This window comes from Heterodontus francisci, chromosome 47 (assembly GCF_036365525.1).
Source record: "Heterodontus francisci isolate sHetFra1 chromosome 47, sHetFra1.hap1, whole genome shotgun sequence".
Taxonomy (NCBI): domain Eukaryota; kingdom Metazoa; phylum Chordata; class Chondrichthyes; order Heterodontiformes; family Heterodontidae; genus Heterodontus; species Heterodontus francisci.
Window position 1 is genome coordinate 3,334,643 of NC_090417.1, and position 25,400 is coordinate 3,360,042.

Sequence of the window (25,400 nt, forward strand, 5' to 3'; positions counted from 1 at the left end):
AACTTGACTGGGATCCTTTTGATGCTCATCCCCATTTCTACTTCAAGGCACCTGAAGGAAAGATTTCCCAATGGGAAACATGAATCATTTTCCACTATTTGCAAGGAGGATTCCAGAGTTTCTTTCAAATCTGTGACATTCTGACTTTTGCAAGGAAATAGCTGACAAGATTTTTGGAGTAATGTAACAAAAATATCAATAAGGCTGGATTCTCACTGTTAACTAATCATCATATTTGAGGAGGAACTTGAATGAAGCTCTGCTTTGAGATGTAACAAAGGACTGTCTTATCTAAGTTACAGTTGCTTTACATTTGCCGATCATGTAGCATTGACACGAGTTCTCTGTATATATACTCTTCAGATTCTATTCCTTTCTTCTCATCAATTGTGGCATTGCATATGGCAACTCATACACGTTTCTTTACGAGCTTGTGCTAAGTTGGCTCTTTGCCTTTTTTTGATTGTTATAGTCCGTTAAAAGTCAGAACAATCCAACTTATTTCATACTGTAAGGTTACATTTTCATTTTAAAAAAAATCAGCATCTTATGTGCTTGTTTTATCTCCTGTTGGATCTCAGATTCTGTATCCAGGGATTAATTGAATCTCCATATTTTAACTTGTATCCATCCAGTATTAAATATCAAAAGAGGAGAAGGTTGGGTCTTTTCAAATACACTGGATAGCTTTAATATCTGCTCATGAAGTGGATGAGTGGCCTCAAAAAGCTAAAGGCTGGTACTGCAGCAAAGCATACAGACCAACAGGTCTTCGTTTCAGTCTAGTCCATGCTGATTTAACTGAGTCAACTCTGTTGTTGACCCAAATTCAAGCTACACACCAATGGGTGTCTGATTCCGTGCTTGAATCATGCCTCATGTCAATGCCACATGAGGCCCTTCAGCAGCTGGTGTCCCATTCCTTAAGGACTCATGCTCCTCATGGATGAACTCTCCAGTTTCCCCATTCCCTTCAGCCATGTGGTGCTTTTCCAAGTGATGGCTCCCTTTCCCTGTGGTCCATCATTTCCGAGCCTCTGTAATAACTGTTACCTTCACTCCTGGTCATATCATGGCCCCAGGCCCTTTTAGCCCTTTCTTGTTCCCCAACTGATGGCTGGCATGCTATGAGGAAGCTAGTGCCCTTTTCTCTCTCTCTCTCTCTCTCTGCTCAGTTGTCTAACTGTGCCCTATCTAAGTTACTGAATCACGAGGCACAATTATATTGGAATGGGCCTACATTCTCAGGAATTAAGAAGAATAAGAGGTGTTCTCATTGAAATGTGTACATTTCTTAGAGGGCTTGACAGAGTAGATGCTGAGAGGCTGTTTCCCCTGGCTGGGAAGTCTACAACTAAGGTTCACAGTCTCAGAATAAGAGGCTGACCATTTAGAACGGAGACGAGGAGAAATTTCCCGACTCAAAGGGTTGTAAGTCTTTGGAATTCTCTGCCCCAGAGAGCTCTGGATGCTCAGTCATTGAGTATATTCAAGAGTGAGAGCGATAGATTTCTGGACACTAAGAGAGCCAAGGGATATGGGGATAGGTCGGGATGGTGAAGTTGACGTGCAAGTTCAGCCATGATCTTATTGAATGGCGGAGCAGGCTCGAGGGGCTGAATGGCCTACTGCTGTTCCTATTTCTTACATTCATATTCTCCTTCAGTGAAAGGAGCTGGTGATTTATAAATTGCAGCATGTGAGATTATCCACCCAGAAAACAACTCTACTCAATCTGGACAAGGGCTTCAAATAGAAACAGAAACTATTGGCAATGCACGATAGGCCATTCTTCATCTGGAGCTAGACCAGATAGTCTGTATCCTTTATCAGAACTGCAAAATAAGAAATTGATAAATATATTACAACTTCAGGAATGGGGGAATTTCTATTGAGAAAACAACAGACAATTAAACACAAATCAACTCAGTCAAGTAATAAACAGGACCATTGAAGACATGAAACTAATTAAGAATGTTTGAATACTTCAGTTGGTGGAAAATGGAAGAGATGGAAAGTTTGGGCATTTTTGTAATTGGAATGGGAAGTGCAGTGACCCAATAACTTCCAAAATTCCTTCTGTATTTGGAGATGGTGGGTGCACTTTACTTATCTAACTTCTGTTTCAATCTCAGAACTGATCCTCAGGTAATTTATCCATCTCTCACTGTAGCTTCGAGCCCCACTCCAAACATGTAATCGAATACTGAGGGAGTGCTGCACTGTCAGAGGTGCCATCATTTGAATGAGATGTTGAACTGTGGTTTCTCTGAGGTGGGTCCCATGACACAATGAAAAGAATAGCAGGGGAGTTCTCCTGGTGTTCTGGCCAGTGGGTATCAGTCACCATTTCCTAATACAGAAGAACTGATCATTCAACTCATTGCTGTTAGTGCCACTTCCGACAAAACAACAATAACTGCCACTTCAAAAGGAATTAATTGGTGGTGAAGTTCTTTGAAAGGTCCGATAATGTAAAAGGCACTATATAAATGCATGTTCTTTCACTCTTTTCATTTTCCTTAGGCCTGACACTTTTTTAGCTATTCACACGTCCTTTGTTCCTCTAATACTTTTACTGGGGTGATTTCGCTATACAGACTCTCTGTTTTTGTTTCAACTTTAAGATATATTCCCCCTCCCCTTTCAGACCCTATGATTATGCTTGGATGTCTTTTCTTTAACAGTTCCGATAAAGTTACAGATCAGCATGTTATCATATTGCTGTTTGTGGGAGCTTGCTGTGCGCAAATTGTTTTCCACATTTCCTACATGACAATAGTGCCTGCAAAAGTACTTCATTGGCTGAAAGGCACGATAAAAATGCTTTATTTCTGTTCTCCCAACAGGCGCTGATTCATCTGCTGTACTTTGCTTTCGTTAGCCAATAGTTTAGTCCTTAATCTTGTTGTAAACATTTCATTCTTTGGGACTTTGATCATTCTTTGAGTGAGATTAGGTGATGTAGGAGACAGAATAAATAAGAATCCCCTATTTTATGGAGCTATTTGTTTCACAGTTCCCTCCCTTAAATCACAAGTTCTGAATGTCTCTGCGTTCACCTTTTCCAATATGGACATGCTTAGTGTGCTGGAGTGAAAGAATTGTTGAGCACAATGTAACATTTCTTCATTAATGGTGTTCTTGGAATAAACTAAAAAAAATTCCTGCAATCTTGATTTTCTTTATTTTTGGGTTTAGCTCCCTTTCAGCCTCTGAAATGCAGCCAGACTGAGCTATAGTGTTGGTGACACTGGAATGACCTTTCAAACCAGTCTGAATGAATCAAGACAGCAGGACGCCATTCGGTCTGTCTTGCCTGTTCTAGCTCTTTATAAGAGCTGTCTAATTTAGTTCAACAGCCAAGCTTTAATGATAAGAAGCTCTCACTCCCACCTCAGCTTTGAGGACTGAGAATCAAATTATTGGATCCCAAGCTCAAAGTCACGAGTTCAAAGCCCAATCCAAATTAGAGTCAGGAATTCTCCTTTTAATCAAAGATGGAAGGATGCCCTGCTTTTCTCTGTATTGTTGAGGGAGTGCTGCACGGCTGGAGGTGCCATCTTTCAGAGGAGACATTAAACTGAGTCCCCTTCTGTACTATCAGGTGGGCGTAAAAGCACTATTTGGAAGAGTAGGAGAGTTATTCGCAGTGACTTGGCTAATATTTATCCCTCAGCCAACATCACTAAAAACAAATGATCTGGTCATTCTCACAGTGCTGTATGTGGGAGCTTGCTGTGCTCACATTGGCTGCAGAATGTGAAAGCCACTATATAAATGCAGCTTCTCAAAACGGTGCCTTGTCGCCACCTCCCGGCCAAACCCGCACGTTGCACACATAAAGCCCCGCCCCCTTCCCGCTGTGATTGGTTGGGATGGCCGTGGGGCGGTGCTGATTGGTGGAGGGCGCTGTCTATCAGGCTGATTGACAGGCCTCCTCGGGCTGGTTTGCGGCCGGAGCCGCTGCGGGGTCATGTCGGAGCCGGAGCCGCAGTGCCCGGACTGGGGCGACGATGAGCGCATGGCCTTCTTGTTCTCGGCCTTTAAGCAGAACCGCGAGGTGAATTGCTCGGACTGGGACACCAAGCTCGGCTTCTGACGACGCTGATCCTGGAGGCCGCGGTTCGGCGGCGCCAAGTCAGCTTCAGGCCGCGGGAGCTGGGCTCCTGGTTCCAGAGGAAAGGTGCGGTGCCGCTGGGCCTGGGCACGGTGTTGCAGGACATGGCCAGGTGATGGTCCCTATGGTTCAATCGCCCGGTCTCCTCCCCCCCCCCCACCCCGGTCACCCCTCCCCCCCCCCCCCACGTCACTCTTCCCCCCCCCCCACGTCACTCTTCCCCCCCCCACGTCACTCTTCCCCCCCCCCACGTCACTCTTCCCCCCCCACGTCACTCTTCCCCCCCCCACGTCACTCTTCCCCCCCCCACGTCACTCTTCTCCCCCCCCACGTCACTCTTCCCCCCCCAACCCCCACGTCACTCTTTCCCCCCCAACCCCCACGTCACTCTTCCCCCCCCCAACCCCCACGTCACTCTTCCCCCCCCAACCCCCACGTCACTCTTCCCCCCCCAACCCCCACGTCACTCTTCCCCCCCAACCCCCACGTCACTCTTCCCCCCCCCAACCCCCACGTCACTCTTTCCCCCCCCAACCCCCACGTCACTCTTTCCCCCCCCAACCCCCACGTCACTCTTTCCCCCCCCAACCCCCACGTCACTCTTCCCCCCCCAACCCCCACGTCACTCTTCCCCCCCCAACCCCACGTCACTCTTCCCCCCCAACCCCCACGTCACTCTTCCCCCCCAACCCCCACGTCACTCTTCCCCCCAACCCCCACGTCACTCTTCCCCCCAACCCCCACGTCACTCTTCCCCCAACCCCCACGTCACTCTTTCCCCCCAACCCTCCACGTCACTCTTCCCCCAACCCCCACGTCACTCTTCCCCCCAACCCCCACGTCACTCTTCCCCCCAACCCCCACGTCACTCTTCCCCCAACCCCCACGTCACTCTTCCCCCCAACCCCCACGTCACTCTTCCCCCAACCCCCACGTCACTCTTCCCCCCAACCCCCACGTCACTCTTCCCCCCAACCCCCACGTCACTCTTCCCCCCAACCCCCACGTCACTCTTCCCCCCAACCCCCACGTCACTCTTCCCCCCAACCCCCACGTCACTCTTCCCCCAACCCCCACGTCACTCTTCCCCCCAACCCCCACGTCACTCTTCCCCCCAACCCCCACGTCACTCTTCCCCCAACCCCCACGTCACTCTTCCCCCAACCCCCACGTCACTCTTCCCCCCAACCCCCACGTCACTCTTCCCCAACCCCCACGTCACTCTTCCCCCAACCCCCACGTCACTCTTCCCCCCAACCCCCACGTCACTCTTCCCCCCAACCCCCACGTCACTCTTCCCCCCAACCCCACGTCACTCTTCCCCCCAACCCCCACGTCACTCTTCCCCCCAACCCCCACGTCACTCTTCCCCCCAACCCCCACGTCACTCTTCCCCCCAACCCCACGTCACTCTTCCCCCCAACCCCCACGTCACTCTTCCCCCAACCCCCCGTCACTCTCCCCCAACCCCCACGTCACTCTTCCCCCAACCCCCACGTCACTCTTCCCCCCAACCCCCACGTCACTCTTCCCCCCAACCCCCACGTCACTCTTCCCCCCAACCCCCACGTCACTCTTCCCCCAACCCCCACGTCACTCTTCCCCCAACCCCACGTCCTCTCCCCCACGTCACTCTTCCCCCCAACCCCCACGTCACTCTTCCCCCAACCCCCACGTCACTCTTCCCCCCAACCCCCACGTCACTCTTCCCCCCAACCCCCACGTCACTCTTCCCCCCAACCCCCACGTCACTCTTCCCCCCAACCCCCACGTCACTCTTCCCCCAACCCCCACGTCACTCTTCCCCCCAACCCCCACGTCACTCTTCCCCCCAACCCCCACGTCACTCTTCCCCCCAACCCCCACGTCACTCTTCCCCCCAACCCCCACGTCACTCTTCCCCCAACCCCCACGTCACTCTTCCCCCCAACCCCCACGTCACTCTTCCCCCCAACCCCCACGTCACTCTTCCCCCAACCCCCACGTCACTCTTGCCCCCCAACCCCCACGTCACTCTTGCCCCCCAACCCCCACGTCACTCTTGCCCCCCAACCCCCACGTCACTCTTGCCCCCCAACCCCCACGTCACTCTTGCCCCCCAACCCCCACGTCACTCTTGCCCCCCAACCCCCACGTCACTCTTGCCCCCAACCCCCACGTCACTCTTGCCCCCAACCCCCACGTCACTCTTGCCCCCCAACCCCACGTCACTCTTGCCCCCAACCCCCACGTCACTCTTGCCCCCCAACCCCCACGTCACTCTTGCCCCCCAACCCCCACGTCACTCTTGCCCCCCAACCCCCACGTCACTCTTGCCCCCCAACCCCCACGTCACTCTTGCCCCCAACCCCCACGTCACTCTTGCCCCCCAACCCCCACGTCACTCTTGCCCCCCAACCCCCACGTCACTCTTGCCCCCCAACCCCCACGTCACTCTTGCCCCCCCAACCCCCACGTCACTCTTCCCCCCACCCCCACGTCACTCTTCCCCGCCCCCCCCTCCGCTTCCCTCTGTCTCCACCCCCTCCGCTTCCTCTGTCTCCCCCCCCTCCGCTTCCCTCTGTCTCCCCCCCTTAGTCCCCTCCGCTTCCCTCTGTCTCCCCCCCTCCGCTTCCCTCTGTCTCCCCCCCCTCCGCTTCCCTCTGTCTCCCCCCCCCTCCGCTTCCCTCTGTCTCCCCCCCCTCCGCTTCCCTCTGTCTCCCCCCCCTCCGCTTCCTCTGTCTCCCCCCCTCCGCTTCCCTCTGTCCTCCCCCCCCTCCGCTTCCCTCTGTCTCCCCCCCCTCCGCTTCCCTCTGTCTCCCCCCCCTCCGCTTCCCTCTGTCTCCCCCCCTCCGCTTCCCTCTGTCTCCCCCCCCTCCGCTTCCCTCTGTCTCCCCCCCCTCCGCTTCCCTCTGTCTCCCCCCCCTCCGCTTCCCTCTGTCTCCCCCCCTCCGCTTCCCTCTGTCTCCCCCCCTCCGCTTCCCTCTGTCTCCCCCCCCTCCGCTTCCCTCTGTCTCCCCCCCCTCCGCTTCCCTCTGTCTCCCCCCCCTCCGCTTCCCTCTGTCTCCCCCCCCTCCGCTTCCCTCTGTCTCCCCCCCCTCCGCTTCCCTCTGTCTCCCCCCCCTCCGCTTCCCTCTGTCTCCCCCCCCTCCGCTTCCCTCTGTCTCCCCCCCCTCCGCTTCCTCTGTCTCCCCCCCCTCCGCTTCCCTCTGTCTCCCCCCCCACTCCGCTTCCCTCTGTCTCCCCCCCCTCCGCTTCCCTCTGTCTCCCCCCCCTCCGCTTCCCTCTGTCTCCCCCCCTCCGCTTCCCTCTGTCTCCCCCCCCTCCGCTTCCCTCTGTCTCCCCCCCCTCCGCTTCCCTCTGTCTCCCCCCCCTCCGCTTCCCTCTGTCTCCCCCCCCTCCGCTTCCCTCTGTCTCCCCCCCCTCCGCTTCCCTCTGTCTCCCCCCCCTCCGCTTCCCTCTGTCTCCCCCCCTCCGCTTCCCTCTGTCTCCCCCCCCCTCCGCTTCCCTCTGTCTCCCCCCCCCTCCGCTTCCCTCTGTCTCCCCCCCCCTCCGCTTCCCTCTGTCTCCCCCCCCCTCCGCTTCCCTCTGTCTCCCCCCCCTCCGCTTCCCTCTGTCTCCCCCCCCTCCGCTTCCCTCTGTCTCCCCCCCCTCCGCTTCCCTCTGTCTCCCCCCCCCTCCGCTTCCCTCTGTCTCCCCCCCCTCCGCTTCCCTCTGTCTCCCCCCCCTCCGCTTCCCTCTGTCTCCCCCCCCTCCGCTCCCTCTGTCTCCCCCCCCCTCCGCTTCCCTCTGTCTCCCCCCCCTCCGCTTCCCTCTGTCTCCCCCCCCTCCGCTTCCCTCTGTCTCCCCCCCCTCCGCTTCCCTCTGTCTCCCCCCCCTCCGCTTCCCTCTGTCTCCCCCCCCCTCCGCTTCCCTCTGTCTCCCCCCCCCTCCGCTTCCCTCTGTCTCCCCCCCCTCCGCTTCCCTCTGTCTCCCCCCCCTCCGCTTCCCTCTGTCTCCCCCCCCTCCGCTTCCCTCTGTCTCCCCCCCCTCCGCTTCCCTCTGTCTCCCCCCCCTCCGCTTCCCTCTGTCTCCCCCCCCTCCGCTTCCCTCTGTCTCCCCCCCCTCCGCTTCCCTCTGTCTCCCCCCCCTCCGCTTCCCTCTGTCTCCCCCCCCTCCGCTTCCCTCTGTCTCCCCCCCCCTCCGCTTCCCTCTGTCTCCCCCCCCCTCCGCTTCCCTCTGTCTCCCCCCCCTCCGCTTCCCTCTGTCTCCCCCCCCTCCGCTTCCCTCTGTCTCCCCCCCCCTCCGCTTCCCTCTGTCTCCCCCCCCTCCGCTTCCCTCTGTCTCCCCCCCCTCCGCTTCCCTCTGTCTCTCCCCCCCTCCGCTTCCCTCTGTCTCTTCCCCCCCCTCCGCTTCCCTCTGTCTCTTCCCCCCCTCCGCTTCCCTCTGTCTCTCCCCCCCTCCGCTTCCCTCTGTCTCTTCCCCCCCTCCGCTTCCCTCTGTCTCTTCCCCCCCTCCGCTTCCCTCTGTCTCTTCCCCCCCTCCGCTTCCCTCTGTCTCTTCCCCCCCTCCGCTTCCCTCTGTCTCTTCCCCCCCTCCGCTTCCCTCTGTCTCTTCCCCCCCTCCGCTTCCCTCTGTCTCTCCCCCCTCCGCTTCCCTCTGTCTCCCCCCCCCTCCGCTTCCCTCTGTCTCCCCCCCCTCCGCTTCCCTCTGTCTCCCCCCCCTCCGCTTCCCTCTGTCTCTTCCCCCTCCGCTTCCCTCTGTCTCTTCCCCCTCCGCTTCCCTCTGTCTCTCCCCCTCCGCTTCCCTCTCTCTTCCCCCTCCGCTTCCCTCTCTCTTCCCCCCTCCGCTTCCCTCTCTCTTCCCCCTCCGCTTCCCTCTCTCTTCCCCCTCCGCTTCCCTCTCTCTTCCCCCTCCGCTTCCCTCTCTCTTCCCCCTCCGCTTCCCTCTCTCTTCCCCCTCCGCTTCCCTCTCTCTTCCCCCTCCGCTTCCCTCTCTCTTCCCCCTCCGCTTCCCTCTCTCTTCCCCCTCCGCTTCCCTCTCTCTACCCCCTCCGCTTCCCTCTCTCTTCCCCCTCCGCTTCCCTCTCTCTTCCCCCTCCGCTTCCCTCTCTCTTCCCCCTCCGCTTCGCTCTCTCTTCCCCCTCCGCTTCGCTCTCTCTTCCCCCTCCGCTTCGCTCTCTCTTCCCCCTCCGCTTCGCTCTCTCTTCCCCCTCCGCTTCCCTCTCTCTTCCCCCTCCGCTTCCCTCTCTCTTCCCCCTCCGCTTCCCTCTCTCTTCCCCCTCCGCTTCCCTCTCTCTTCCCCCTCCGCTTCCCTCTCTCTTCCCCCTCCGCTTCCCTCTCTCTTCCCCCTCCGCTTCCCTCTCTGCTTCCCTCTCTCTTCCCCCTCCGCTTCCCTCTCTCTTCCCCCTCCGCTTCCCTCTCTCTTCCCCCTCCGCTTCCCTCTCTCTTCCCCCTCCGCTTCCCTCTCTCTTCCCCCTCCGCTTCCCTCTCTCTTCCCCCTCCGCTTCCCTCTCTCTTCCCCCTCCGCTTCCCTCTCTCTTCCCCCTCCGCTTCCCTCTCTCTTCCCCCTCCGCTTCCCTCTCTCTTCCCCCTCCGCTTCCCTCTCTCTTCCCCCTCCGCTTCCCTCTCTCTTCCCCCTCCGCTTCCCTCTCTCTTCCCCCTCCGCTTCCCTCTCTCTTCCCCCTCCGCTTCCCCCTCTCTTCCCCCTCCGCTTCCCCCTCTCTTCCCCCTCCGCTTCCCCCTCTCTTCCCCCTCCGCTTCCCTCTCTCTCTCTCTTTCCCCCCCCGCTTCCCTCTCTCTTCCCCCCCCTCCGTTTCCCTCCCACTCCCCCCCCCACCCCTCCGCTTCCCTCTCTCTTCCCCCCCCGCTTCCCTCTCTCTCTCTCTTCCCCCCCCCCGCTTCCCTCTCTCTCTCCTCCCCCTCCGTTTCCCTCCCACTCCCCCCCCCACCCCTCCGCTTCCCTCTCTCTTCCCCCTCCGCTTCCCTCTCTCTCTCTCTTCCCCCTCCGCTTCCCTCTCTCTCTCTCTTCCCCCTCCGCTTCCCTCTCTCTTCCCCCTCCGCTTCCCTCTCTCTTCCCCCTCCGCTTCCCTCTCTCTTCCCCCTCCGCTTCCCTCTCTCTTCCCCCTCCGCTTCCCTCTCTCTTCCCCCTCCGCTTCCCCCTCTCTTCCCCCTCTCTTCCCCCTCTCTTCCCCCTCTCTTCCCCCTCCGCTTCCCCCTCCGCTTCCCCCTCCGCTTCCCCCTCCGCTTCCCCCTCTCTTCCCCCTCCGCTTCCCCCTCTCTTCCCCCTCCGCTTCCCCCTCTCTTCCCCCTCCGCTTCCCTCTCTCTCTCTCTTTCCCCCCCCGCTTCCCTCTCTCTTCCCCCCCCTCCGTTTCCCTCCCACTCCCCCCCCCCACCCCTCCGCTTCCCTCTCTCTTCCCCCTCCGCTTCCCTCTCTCTCTCTCTTCCCCCCCCCCGCTTCCCTCTCTCTCTCCTCCCCCCTCCGTTTCCCTCTCACTCCCCCCCCCACCCCTCCGCTTCCCTCTCTCTTCCCCCCTCCCCCCCGCTTCCCTCTTCTCCCCCCCCCCCCCCCCCCCCCACTTACCTCTCTCTCTTTTCCCCCCCTCCCCCCCTCGAAATTGCACAGTTTACTAATGTACTGTCTGCTAGTTTGGTGCTTGTCTGACTATCTTGTATATTCTGACTCTGCTGTCCAACCTGTGCTTTACTCCGAAGACGAGGGCTGATTCAGAAGGAGTCGGGTTTTGCAGCAAGTGTGGATGCCGGCTGGCTGGCCTGGAGTGTGGGCTTGTTTCTGATCAAACCCCTGAAGTGGACGCTATCCTCGCTTCTGGGGAACAACACAGTTTCACCGGATGAACCATATGTCATTGTCGAGCGTATTAAGGTGAGATTAAATCCATTCTGGATACAGTGATAACCAGCTGTATTCCTCAGTGTAGTGAAGGTGATCAGCATTCCTCAATATCCCACTTTATTTTTCATAACTATGAAAGGTGTGAGACTTAACTCGAGAGAGTAGCGTATCGTAGAATAGAATGCTTACAACACAGGAGGAGGCCATTTGACCTGACACAGCAGAACAATAATTGTCCTCCGTGCCATGGGTTAAATGAGGATCAATTGAACCAGGGTTCTTACTCCTGCTCGCTATCCCGTAACCCATTTCAGATGTTGGGTAAGGACAGAATCAGGATTGCTTGATGTCCCGACACTCCAGTCGCCTGCTGAATCTTATTCTCTAAGATCCCACATGAAGAGTGGGCACTTGTGTGAGGCCACCACCCATAACCCCTCCCAATAGAATGTACCATCAGGCAAGGGAGTCAGTGCTAGTCACTCCAGGACATCTCTACAAGCGGATCTCCTGTGCTGCAGTAGACATGATGCATTAGGATATCAAGGAATGTGGCGCAAATGCATCAGAGATCAGCTATGATCTGATTAAGTGGCGGAACAGGCTTGAGGGGCTGAATGGCCTCCTATTGCTGTGACAGTGAAATCGGTGACTCGAACACAATTGAGGGCATTTGGGGTATGGGAGGGCTAGTTGGGGACTAGGAGCATTGGGAAGAGGTGGCAGAGAGGTGTGAGAATAGGCAGTGGGGTCAGAGCACGACAACACACTGGGACATTTGGGGTACAGGTCTCTGCACAGACAGGGTGGATGCAGTGGCAATTCACAGAGGGTCTGGGGTTTGGGAGCGTTTGCAGGTGTTGGGGTCTGACTGTATGGGAGGAGATGTTACATCCTCGGAGAACTGGGCATGTTGATGCCTGAATACCCTCTGAACTTGTACCTTTGCCCCGACTCAAATGTGAACTCCTGTCCCCAGCAGCATCACCAATTCTGATTTGGCAGCATTCAGGTGTTAATAAAAGCGTGATACAGGAACACAGTGACGCAAAAAGAAGTGTGCGCAGTCCTAAGATTATAAACGCTGAATTATTTTTGATTTTAAAAGCCCCTCATTGCAACCAACAATTTTTGTGTTCTGTAACAAATATCTTGAGTGAACAGCAGTAGCTGTCGATATGCTTCCGGTTGCTAAGGCAGTACAAGAGTGTGGGAAGTAAATGTGTGGTTTCCACAGGCATTTTTGTGTGCTGTTATGCTTTCACTGTTGCAGTAATGCTTTGTAGTTCGGACTGTGCATTAACTCCCTCCACATTCCCATCAAGCGCTACCTCAGGAGTGAAGTTGGCAGTCTGACTGCCTGGGGCATTGACGCAAGATCTCAAAGTGCTTTCATCATTGGTGCCTCCAGTGACAGACCTGAGAACCACTGCTACATTCTTCTTGCTTTACACAAAATGCTTTTCCGAGGCTCTAGTCCAGCCAGGGAGTAAAACAATCCATAATACTGCTGGGTGCAAACGGTGTTTAAAATCTCTCTCACCCGCAGCACCCATTGCTGAAATGGCAGCAATTATTCTTCTAATTCTTCTTCCATCTGAGGGTCACGATGAGATTGGGGAAGGTACAAACCCAGCCCAAGGTGTTTTTTTTCCCCCCCTTTTCCATAATTTAAGTTGCACTCTGCTTCATCCTGTTGTAGCAAGCACAAATGGGAAGATGCAGCCATGTATCGTGCCTTTCAGGATTTTCTGTGCACAGTTTCAGCACTGTACCTTTTAACCCCAGACGCACCCGCAGAAATCTGATTTTCATGCTTTGCGTCCCCAGGAAAAGGCCGCTGAGGTTTTGCAGCTCTGTCAGAATTACCTGGAGTCATCGCATCCCGTGGTCGCCTTTGCAAGGCTGCAGGAGGTGTGTCAGAGTGTGTGTAACGATGAGAAGACTTTCTGTCTGTGTCTGCTGCAGCTCCAAAAAGAAAAGAGAGTCACTGTGGCTGAAATCGATGGCGATAAGGTGAGTGTGTGCCCATGTGACAGGCCTGAGCAGTGGTGGGGGTAGAGGTGGCTTTCCTCCGTGTGCTCCAGTTTCCTCCCACATGCCCAAGACTTGTGGATTGATAGGGAAATTGGCCGTTGTAAAAAATAAAAATTGCTAGGTAGGTGATAGGAGAATTGAGGGAAGGTGGGAATGCGAGAGGGAAAATGGGATTAATGAAGGATTAGTATAAATGGGTGGTTGATAGTTGGCACGGACTCAGTGGGCCAAAGGGCCTGTTTCGGTGCTGTATCTCTCTGTCTCTATGACTAAAGCTGTCTCTATACTGTTGCATCAAACGCTACCAGGACAAGTACAGCATTGGTTAGATACAGAGGACAGCTCTCTCTACCAAAAAAAAGCAGGTTAGATACAGAGTAAAGCACCCTCAAAAAGAAGAAAAAACGGGGTTAGATACAGAGTAAAGCTCCCTCGACACTATCCCATCAAACACTCCCAGGACAGGCCGACAGGCAGAGGAGTAGCCGAAGCCCCCGGGATGCCCCTCACTGTGGGTGACGAGGGGGCTCGGGAGTGCGGAGCGCTAAAAAAAAAAGAGGGAAAGCTCCCTCTACACTGTCCCATCAAACACTCCCAGGACAGGTACAGCACGGGGTTAGATACAGAGTAAAGCTCCCTCTACACTGTCCCCATCAAACACTCCCAGGACAGGTACAGCGCGGGGTTAGATACAGAGTAAAGCTCCCTCTACACTGTCCCCATCAAACACTCCCAGGACAGGTACAGCACGGGGTTAGATACAGAGTAAAGCTCCCTCTACACTGTCCCATCAAACACTCCCAGGACAGGTACAGCACGGGGTTAGATACAGAGTAAAGCTCCCTCTACACTGTCCCCATCAAACACTCCCAGGACAGGTACAGCACGGGGTTAGATACAGAGTAAAGCTCCCTCTACACTGTCCCCATCAAACACTCCCAGGACAGGTACAGCACAGGGTTAGATACAGAGTAAAGCTCCCTCTACACTGTGCCCATCAAACACTCCCAGGACAGGTACAGCACGGGGTTCGATACAGAGTAAAGCTCCCTCTACACTGTCCCCATCAAACACTCCCAGGACAGGTACAGGTTTGATATTTTCTGCATTGTAGAGGATAATTATACAGCGTCACTGCCCTCTGGTGGGGAGGCCCCATTAAGACACCTCTCAAGACAGGAATTTGGGATTCTCCCTGTGAACTCCTCGATTGCAGGGTTAAGTTTCCCGTGCTCCTCCTGCCACTTTGACTGCTCCCCTCTCTCCTGCCCCAGCCACTTCCAGTTGCGGCACTGAACCAGCAAGTCCAGGAATGTGTCCTGTTCCAAGCTTCATTCCCCCCCCCCCACCCCCGCTGTGTCATTTGGCTTCAGGACAGTGTGGATAATGAAATGTGATTGGGGGTGGGGGGGGCGTGGAGAGGAGAAACAGCCAGTGGTCCACACTCCTGCTCCCTATCTGGTAAACCCCCTCCACCCCTCACAGCCCCTGCGTCTCCCACTGGAAACTGCGCGTGGACCTCGAGCGGAGGGGATGGGAAATCAGGTTGGGCTGTGATGCCCATAGTGGCGGAATGGCACAACAGCAACGGGCCTCAGATTTCTTTCGACAGTGCCAGGGGACGAGTCGTTTGCCCGCGGGGGCCCCCCCCCCAGTGCCAGCGAGCAATCAATGGCTTCAGGAGGGCTCTTGCTAAGCCTCAGTACTGACCCTCTGACAGTGCGGCACTCCCTCAGTGGGATATAGTGGGGCAACTGTCAGTGTGTTGAATCCATGTTTGTTTCAATGCCACTTGAGTACCCTCCTCCTCCCCGGATGGCGTTTTGACCAATCAGTTGACAGGACAGGCTGTTGGAAACCCAGCACCAGTGGAATTAGCTGAAAGGAAGCTCGACCAGCTGCCTAGTAACTGGAGAACCGATAGCGGCAGGGATCAAAACGTACAAGCTTTACACAGATTGGAAACGACATTCAGCAAATCTCCCTCTACACTGTCCCCATCAAATACTCCCCAGCACAGGTACAGCACGGGGGTTAGATACAGAGTAAAGCTCCCTCTACACTGTCCCCATAAAATACTCCCCAGGCCAGGTACAGCACGGGGGTTAGATACAGAGTAAAGCTCCCTCTGCACTGTCCCCATCAAACACTCCCCAGGACAGGTACGGCACGGGGGTTAGATACAGAGTAAAGCTCCCTCTACACTGTCCCCATCAGGCACAGCATGGATTAGATACAGAGTAAAGCACTCTCTACACGGTCCCATCAAACACTTCCACGGCAGGTAACGCACAGGTTAGATGCTAAGTAAAGCTCCCTCTACACTGTCCCAACAATGTACAGCAGCAGCTTATATTTATATAGCGCCTATAATCTTTAAAAGTCCCAAGGTGCTTCTCAGGAGCATTACAAAACAAAATTTGACACCGAACCACATGAGGAGATAGTAGGTCAAATGATCAAAAGCTTGGTCAAGTCTGTAGGTTTTAAGCATTGTCTTAAAGGAGGAAAGTGAGGTTGAGAGGCAGAGGGGTTCAGGGAGGGAATTCTAGAGCTTTGCGCCTAGGCATGGTCACCAATGGTGGAGCAATGAAAATCAGGGATTTACAAGAGGCCAGAATTAGAGGAGTGCAGATATCTCGGAGGATTTGGGATTGGAGGAGATTACAGAGATACGGGAGGGGGTGAGGCCATGGAGGGATTTGAAAACAAGGATGAGCATTTTAAAATCATGATGTTGCTTGACTGGGAGCTAATGTAGGACAGCGAGCACACGGGTGATAGGGTAACGGGACTGAGAGCGAGTTAAGTCATGGGCGGCAGAGTTTTGGATGACCTCAAGTTTACGGAGGGTAGAATGTGGGAGACCAGCTAGGAGTGCATTGGAATAGTCAAGTCTAGAGGTGAGGAACGCATGGATGAGGGTTTCAGTAGCAGATGAGCTGGGACAGGGGCGAAGTCAGGTGATGTTCCGGAGGTGGAAATAGGCGGTCTTAGTGATGGCACGGATATGTGGTCGGAAGCTCATCTCGGGGTCAGTTGTGACAGCAAGATTGCAAACAGTTTGGTTGAATCTTGGACTGTTGCCAGGGAGAGGGATGGAGTTGTTAGCTAGGGAACAGAGTTTAGAGCAGGGACCGAAAACAATGGCTTCAGTCTTCCCAGTATTTAATTGGAAATTTCCATTCATCCAGTACTGGATGCTGGATACGCAATCTGATAGTTTAGAGACGGTGGAGGAGTTGAGGGAGGTGATGGTGAGGTCATCAGCCCTCAGTTGACCTCCATTCTTAATGCCTGCCTATGTGCTTGTGGATTAGGGTGGCTTTGTACCTTGGAACTTTTTTTGGAGTGGCCCAAACTGACCGTTTCCTTTTAACCTGTCATGCAGATTGTGAAGTTCAGCCACTCTCCCACTAACAAAGTTTCAGGAGTGACTGAGATCGATGTAGGGGTGTACCAGCTGGTTAAGTGTGAAAAGACGTTGACACAGAAAGTGGAAACACTGTCCCAGGAGACTGAAAGGTACATGAAGAAAATGAAAACCATTCCTATTGCAGTGCTGCTTTTCAGTATTGTATTTCAGACACACAGCAACATTCACCTGTTGTTACTTCATGCCCTTGTGTTTAATCTGTGAAGTCAGCCCATGAAACTTGTTGCCTGCTTCACTCACCTCTGCCCTCTTGTGTACCCTTTACCCAGTGTTCATCCAGCAGATACAGATTTGTTTTGAGTTTTTACTGATGTAATGAGCAGGGGGAGTTTTCAAAAGGCAGTCAATAAGGTGCCACACAAGAGGTTATTAGGCAAAATTAGGGCTCATGGAATTGGGAGTAATATATTAGTGTGGATTGAGTAGGAATAAATGGGTCATTTTTGGGTTGGCAGGCTGTAACTACTGGGGTACAGCAAGGATCAATCCTTGGGCCTCAGCTATTTACAATCGAGATCAACTGATATGGGGCCAGGTGTAATGGATCCAAGTTTGCTAACCAGACAAAGGTGGGAAAGTAAGCTGTGAGGAGGACACAGAGAGGCTGCTGAGGGATAGTTTTGGGTGCAGGCTATGCTTGCCTGAGAGAGGGAGTGCAACGAAGGTTCATTTGACTAACTGCTGAGATGAGGAGAGATTAAGTAAACTAGGCCTATATTCCCTAAACTTGGAAGAATGTGAGGTGATTTCATTGAAACATATGAAAGGTAGATGCTAGAAGGATGTATCCCCTGGCTGTGGAATCTAGAACTGGGGAGGGTCACAGTCTCAGACTAAGGGGTTGGCCAATTCAGACTGAGATGAGAAATTTCTTCATTCAATCGGTTGTGAATCTTTGGAATTCTGTGCCCCAGAGGGTAGTGGATACTCTTGTAATTGAGTATATTCACGACTGAGTTCGATAGATGTTTGCATACTAAGGGAATTCCGAGATATGGGGATAGGATGGGGAAGCAGAGTTGAAGTTGTGAAGATCAACCATGATCTTATTGAATGGCAGGGCAGATGTGAGGGGTTGAATGGCCTACCCCTGCTCCTGTTTCTTACATTCTTACATCTCCATTCGAAAGTCCTGCTTGTACACATTGAAGTTACCTGATAAGTACTGTTGCTCTGGGGGACTTTTGAATGAAGCAGGTAATACAAGGGGCATGAGGGGGATTCACATCACGTTCGGAGGTGGGGAAAGGATACTGTTTGGTTTCCCAAGGTACAATATCAGAAAGCACCAGCGGCCTCCAGTATTTCACCTTGGGTCATCCCTTCATCTCTGAATCTTGATAAGTTGTCCGTGTGTTTTTTCGACCAAGGGAGACTTGGCCAAACACATTGCTTTTTGAAATGCCCACGTAACTGCTTTTGGTCAGCTTTGGTCACTGAGTGAGAGTCAGTGTGGGAGCATGAGTTCAATTGCATCTCACCGACTAGGGCAGACCTAGACTTTGACTCGGTGGCAGCGTTCATGTTCAAAAGCTCAGGGTTCAAACCCTACTCCAGACGGTCCCACAGTGTGTTTTCAAAAGAAGAAATCAGCCAGCATAATTATCCCCCTTCCTTCAAAAAAAAAATGTTTTTCTTCCTAGATATAAGGAAGATGCAAGAAGCCATCTAAGAACTGGGAAAAAGCATTTGGTGAGTAAAGGATGTGTATTCTCTTTCCAGTCGATTCTACCATGAAGGCTGCTTTGGTGCTGATCTATGTTGCTAGGCCCATGTTCCTAATCCTGGTCTCTGAGGAGAGAACCAATGTGAGTTGGGGCACAGCAACTTTGTTCAGGTAGGAGGAAGATGTTCCAAGGTTCCTGATCACTGTCCAGTGACTCCAGCTGACAAGCGTGTACAGACTCTGGCAGAGTACCAGACTGAAGTCTGTTGTGGTTCGCTCTCCGTAGTTCTATGGTCTGCTGCTGTCTAGGCTCGCTATCTGAAAGAGTATTAGAGGCAGAAACCCTTATTAACATTTGAAAAAGGGACCTGCAAAGTGGGATTAGGCTGCCTGGCTACTTGTCAGCTGGTGTGGGTGTGAAGGGCCAAATGGCATCTTTCTATGCTGTAAATTTCGATGTGGCGGTGCCCACTTGGACGAGAAGCTGAAAGGTATCCGAACCCCAGAACCAATCAGATGCTGCAGGTAAGAGTGGGAGAGGGGACAAAGTTGAGATTCTTTTTAAAAAAAAAAAGAATAGTTTGTCTTGATGCTGGAAAGGCCAAAACAGTTTATTCACTGGCAGAGCTTCACATTTCAAAACGTAGGCCTCATGGCTGCGTTGGTAACGATCGTGTCCCTCGGTCTCAACTTAACGCCTTGTACAAGGCCCAGCGGCAACACATAATGTGGGACACAGACCTGCAGTTCCCCACCGCGCTGAGCTCCTGACAGATGTGTCAGACTGAGAAAGAGAGGAGTGAAAAATGTTACTGGGCCAGTGGTTCTCTTGTGTGGAATAAAGCTGCCTCCTTGCCGTGGTATCTTTCATTGGAGAGAGAATTGCAAGAAGGAGCAGCAGTGAATAGCAGCTCAAAGCAGATTCATCCCATAGCCAGCAGGCTGTGAATGATGATCATAGTGTGAGCAGGGGGTGCTGCTGCCACACGGTGAGTTAGCTGCTACATGCTTGGGATGTATGAAGTGACCTTTTACTTGTTTCTTTCGAAGGCACTGAAATCTCTGAGAATGAAGAGGAAGACAGATAAGCAGCTGGCCAATATTGACAATAAACTCAACACCATTCAGACCATCCTAGATCGCATCTACTCCTCCCAGACTGACAAAACGGTATTGAAAGCTTTTGCCTCCCCTCTCTGATCTTGCAGTTCACTACTAAAGAATAGTGTTCCGATGTATGAAATCTTAGTTTTCAAAGAAAATCCTGTTATATTCTCTGTACTTGTGTAAGTGATGATGTCCCTCTTTGTTTGCTTCTTTGCAAACCTGTATGACTTGCACCGTTATGCTGCTTCCATGTGGTTTTTGGAAAACAAATGCGGCTTGACTGACTTGGTGTCTGTGTTTGTAAATGCAACTGAGCCATTGATCAGCAACGGCTTGCATTTATATAGCACCTTTAATGTGGTAACGTGCTCAAGGTGCTTCATAGGAGTGTTATTCAACAAAATTCGACACCAAGCCAGATAAGGACGTGTCAGGATAGGTGACTAAATGGTCAAAGAGGGAGGTTTTAAGGAGGAGAAAGAGGCGGAGAGGTCCAGGGAGGGAATTCCAGAGTTTAGGGTCTAGGCAGCACGACTGCCGATGGCAGAGTGATTTTAACTCCGGGACACTCGAGGGTAGAATTGGAGGAGCGCAGATAGCTGAGAGTTGTAGGAAATTGCTAAGATGGGGAAGGGTAAGACCATGGAAAGATCTGAAAACGATGATGAGAGTTTTAAAATGGAGGCATTGCATAACCTGGAGCCAATGTAGGTTAGTGAGCACAGGGCTTAGTGCCAGTTTGGAGTTTTGGATGACAGATTTACAGAGGGTAGAATGTGGGAGGCCGGCCAGGAGTACATTGGGACAGTCAAGTCGAGAAATAACAAAGGCATGAATGAAGGTTTCAGCAGCAGATGAGCTGAGGCAGGGACAGAGTGGGTGATGTTACGGAGGTGGAAGTAGGCGGTTTTAGTCATGGCATGGATGTGTGGTCAGAAGCTCATCTCGGGGTCAAATAAAACACCAAGGTTGAGAACAGTCTGGTTCAGCATCAGTCAGTTGCCAGGGAGAGGGACGGAGTCAGTGGCCAAGGAACGGAGTTTGTAGCAGGGACGAAAGACGATGGCTTCGGTCTTCCCCAATATTTAATTGAAGCAATGACTGCTTATCCAGTACTGGATGTTATACAAGCAGCGTGACAAACCAGAGACACAGTGGAGGGGGTCGAGAGAAGTGGTAGTGATGTAAAGTTGAGTGTTGTTTGCATACATGTGAAAACTGATGCTGCGCTTTTGAATGATGTCTCCGAGGGGCAGCATGTAGATTTGAAATAGGGAGCCAAGGATTGATCCTTGGGGAGGTAATGGTACAGGAGCAGGAAGAAACACGACCGGATCAATTCTACAGCAGTTCAGAGTTAGCTGACTTCAACTCGAATAGTCTGCAGCGCCCTCGTGTCGTGGTAGCACCTTCAGGAGAGAGGGGGGTTACACAGGCTGCAAGGGAATGTCATTTGTCCTTACTGATGAGTTGAGTTTAACTATGCTTGGGTATCATGTCTTATTGTCCTGCCCTGTCCCAATTTGCTCATCTTTCTTTTCTTAACTTGGTCTGATTTCTCTTCACAATGTTTTCCGGCTTCTCGATGTGGGCTACTGGACAAGCTCAAGGACAAGTTGTTTTCATAAATCTGATGGAGTCTTTGTAGAAAGGACGCCACAGCCCATTCTGCCCAATGCAGTGTGCTGCAAGGAGGCCTGATCGGTGCTGTCCCTCTTTACTCATGGGGAAAAATCATCACAATTGGCCACATTGTCCTTGCCTGAGACGTCCACACAACTTCAGTGCGAGAATCGTAGCCAGATTGTTACTAGCACCCTGGCATCCCCTACTGTCCATCCCCGCTCCCACTCCCCACAATCCAGGGAACACCACCCCCAAAAAAAGATCAAGCAGCTAAAGGTGGGTCTGGAATTGTGCCTTGGACATTCTGGCCTGCATTGTTGAAAACTGTACAGAGATTGGAGGCAGGAAGGTGGGTGTTCAAATGTGTACTAGACACCCATCACAATGAGTGGTGGGGGGGTGATACATTTGCAGCTTGTTGAAAGGACGGTTACAGTAATTCAGCACTTCTTGCCTGACTGTTTTCCAGGTTATGGAGGCCTATCAGGCAGGGCTCGGAGCGTTGAGACAGTCAATGAAAGATGTCAGTGTGGAGAAAGTGGAGAACCTGATGGATCAGATTGAGCAGGTAAGGGGGCTTTATATTGTCTATTGAGACACCAAGTTTGAACACATAGAGCAGAGAAGATGAAGTAAATCGTGACGCCCTGTTTGGCTTGGAAGATGGGTCCTGAAGGATTTCGTCCACTAATCTGCATTTTCACCTCCTGCGGGTGTAGGCAGGAGAAAGAGAGAGAGAGTTCGTAGCTTACTCGCAAGGAAAATTGTGAAATAGGCCAATGTTTGTGGTGTCCTCAGTTGTTGCAGGCGGGTGAGCAGCTGAAGGTGGAAGGCCCAGTTGTAATAGTGAAATCTCTGTGCTTGCGTTGTTTCCATTGCTGATGGGGTGGATTGCAGGGAGCTGTGAGCCTCAGTATGTTTACTGCAGGACAGAAGGAGTGTAAGCAGGCAGCCTATCAAAACAGCAGACTAGAATCGTGAATGTTTAAACTCCGTGGCAAATAAACTGCTGCATTTGAGTCATCTATGTCAGGGACCCAGAGACTCCACCGAAATGAGGACAGTTTTAGCACAGGCTGTAGGGCCCTGAATTTGAAAATGATTATTCTTTAAAAGAATAAGCCATGAATGGTTAGGTGGTTCTTTCTGAACGGGCAGTGGCCTTTCTCTATACTAAGTGAGCAGTAGTGGCTATAGTATTCAGTCTCATTGTACCGTTGAGCAGATGGGACTGGGTCTCACTGGATCATTGACCAGGCGGGACTGGGTCTCACTGGATCATTGACCAGGCAGGTTTGGCTCGAGCTGGATTATTGAATGGACTGAGTTGGGGGATTATCTAATAATTTCTCTCTCTCTCTCTCTCAGTTCTGTGAAACACAGGATGACATAAACCAGACGCTCGCCGGTGAAAATCTTGATGCATTGGGTGAGTTTTGGAGACTTGTGCTATGATTAGTATTAAGCAGAATTGCTTCAAGCAGTGGATTTCTGTCTGCCCTTGCTAACCCAGACACATTTTTAAACTTTTATAACTAAATCCTTTCAGAACGCAAAGACTCAGTAGTAACTTACAAATTGATTTGTTTTTAATTATAATTCTTCCGTTGCTATTTTCTCCCCTCCTGCTGTGAAGTTAGCGCACTTTTTAGCTGTTTAATATCTTAGAGTGAGAGTGTGGGATCCTGATACTTCTGAGGATTCCTGATGTGTAGATGCTGTCTCCGCTAATAGTTGCCTTTATCCGTTCTGGTGTAGGAGGCGTGGACACAGATGAATTGGAAGCTGAGTTGAATGCTCTCTTGGAAAACACAGCAGAGGAAACTCTTCTGCTGCCAGACGTGCCAACAAGAACACTCCCTGGATCACCCAGTTTTAACCTGCCTGCAGCTGAGGTTATGGATGGTGAATTGGAAGCTGGTCTCAGCAAGCTCAGTCTCTCTGACACGGGTAAACCTGCAGCCTTGCTGAAGGAGAGCTGGTGCAGGCTCAGGAACTGAAGTCTCTCAGTAAATCTCTTTTCTCCCATCCCCTCATCCCGCCATCTGGCTTGCGTGGGTGACCCAACACAGACTAAGTGCTGGGCCATTGTGTCCTGCAAGACAACACAACAGAGGCGAATCTATCTGCACTTTTCACTCCTCTCTCCCTCTCTGCCCCTCCCTCCGTCTCCTATTTAGTTTTGAAGCTTCTACCATTCCTGGCCCACCTCGTTTACCCTTTTAGGAATATCGCTGTGTTGGAGCTGCCAGTTCTGATGTCAACACTAATTCTCTAAGCATTGCCTGACCTGGTGATGTCTCGGTAAAGAGCTACTTCCCCCTGTCTCACTTCGGTGGAATAAAGAGCTATAAAAATAATATTGGATCGTACCCCATACACAGAACACACTCCGATCCATCCACTCTCCTCTCCTTTAAATGCTCCATCTTCTGGGTGTGGAAATGGAATCTGTTGTTGGAGTTGGCTGGTTATTGGCCATCAGGGAGCTGTGCCCCTTTCTGTTGAGCTGCAGCTCTCCAGAAAGCCTTTGCTTGCATGAGGCTCCAGCCCTCCATTCATGCTCTTTCTAGTAGATCCTGGATCAGCTAGATTTGGTGGTGGTTCCCAGCTGAGGCAGAGCTACTGGGAGACAGCTTTTCCCAGCTTACATACAGTGTGAAATTGAACATAGAATGTTTGGTCCTGTTCATTTATTTCCCTTCCTGTGGGGACTTCTCTGCCCCCCGACCCCAGTGATGCAAATCAGGACCTTGTGGTGTCCTGTCGTTGCACTTTGGGAGGGTGGACCGTGAATAAAACTTGGGATTGTGACACTTTGACAAAAAGCGAGTACTGGTTTCGCAGCATCTGCTCAGACTCGTCTGCTTGTTGTATTTTTACAACCTGCTTGAAATTATTGCCTTTTTCTTTTTTCAGGTCTCCAAACTGGTGCAACTTTAAAAAGCTCGGCCTCACCAGAACTCGCGCAATAACCACTGATGCAGTCTGCACTGAGCAAATTGCTCCACTCGGACATATCTAGAATTTTCTCTGGTCTTAAAGAACCCAGAGGGTGGGGAGAAAGCAACAGACAGTAACGGTTGCAGCCAGTTGTACTTGAGGACGCTGTTTTAGTCTCTTGGATTTGCCCTGGGAGCTGGGACGAATCGGAGGATTGTTTTTCGTGAAAAGTATCTCGGGCCATTCTGAGGAGAGGAGAGCTTTTCAGGTTCTGGCTCTTTCAGGACAAGGTTTCACTCATAGATCCTGAACTGACCTTGATCATCTCTTCCTGACTATCTGAAGGGCCCATTGCTGCTGCCAGATGTCAGCATTGTGGTGGACCAGGAGACTGAGCTCAAGCCATCCTACAGACCATTGAGGACGATACTGGGCTCACATCACCGTATCCACAGGACATGGAGTTTCTTGATGGGATTGTGCCTAAACGTTTAGCTGTCAGTGCACCCATAGTAAGCTATCAACAGCAGCACTCAGAGAACCAGTGCTTGAAGAATGAGGCATGTCAGCTTACCAGTGCAACCAAGAGCCATATATACAGCAGAGGGATCAATTAAAATCCAGGCTCAAATGATGATGCTTTTACACCTCAGTGTCCGAAAGATTTCCCCAGGAGAAACATCTGATTTTCACTTGAATAATGGAGCATGATTCCAGGACAGATCCCTCCACCTGTTTTAATTGAGTCTTTCCTTGCATTTGTAAATTGTGTTTGTGTGTCTGATTTGCACTGTCCAAGAGGGAGAGGCTGGTTGTCAGGACCCTGGAAAGACCAGCTCGGAAATATTAATTCTCCCCTCAAGCTGGCAGCAGCTTCAGTTCTTGTCCTGCTCAATGTATGATGCCTTTGTGATAAATGCACTTGTCAATGTCTGTTTTGGTGAACATCTTAGCTAAAACTTGGGATTGTAGAATATTCAGAATCCTTTTTTTGTCTGATTTGAAATAAAGAATTTTTTTTTTTTAATTGTATATAAATTTCCTCCTTTTATCTCTCTCGCGAGCTCAGGTCGGTGAAATGATGCCTGTTCAGTGGGTGGAATTAGCGAGCAATAACTTTTCATTGTGGTAGTGGTGGGATGTCTGGGCATAGCCATTTTATTTTAAATTAAAATTTGATTGGGAAGAATATTTAACAAGGTACACTTGCAGATGACGTTTGCCAATCTAAAGCAATGTTCCACGTTGGAATTATTGCACAGAAAAGTGGAGTTCTACAACGAAAGGGATTTTATTTATGGTCACTTGATCTCTTTAAGAGGGGTCTATGACGATCAGATGTTGGGAAGGGGCTTGAAGGTGATCAATGTTAAAGGATTACTATGTTACTTGTTCAGTGGAGATAGGATAACATTGGGGAGTTCATGTACAAATAATAAACTTGATGGGCTTGATCTTGCTCCAGGTGGGCACCAGAGAAGGGGCAGATGATTTTTACCTTTCCCCTTTATCAGTCCTTATGATGTAATGTGTTCTTTCCCCAGTTTTTTTTTTAAGCTTTAAACCCGACAGTCGGTCAGAGATCTGCAGCTGATAACTTGCATCATGTTACGACTGAGGTGGGAGGAGTGCACTGTTTATTCGAGTTCCA

General features: G+C 52.0%; 1 protein-coding gene across 1 annotated transcript; it reads left to right on the forward strand.

The window, feature by feature from the left end:
• The first annotated feature begins 3,930 nt into the window (after positions 1-3,930).
• Positions 3,931-24,776, forward strand: chmp7 (charged multivesicular body protein 7). Its single transcript, XM_068023424.1, is given in 11 exon segments — positions 3,931-4,097; positions 4,100-4,232; positions 10,793-10,964; positions 12,765-12,950; positions 16,363-16,496; positions 18,051-18,099; positions 19,124-19,243; positions 21,276-21,374; positions 22,175-22,235; positions 22,565-22,756; positions 23,726-24,776. Coding segments are annotated over 11 exon segments (1,323 nt in total). The 5' UTR covers positions 3,931-3,976; the 3' UTR covers positions 23,782-24,776.
• The last annotated feature ends 624 nt before the right edge of the window (positions 24,777-25,400 follow it).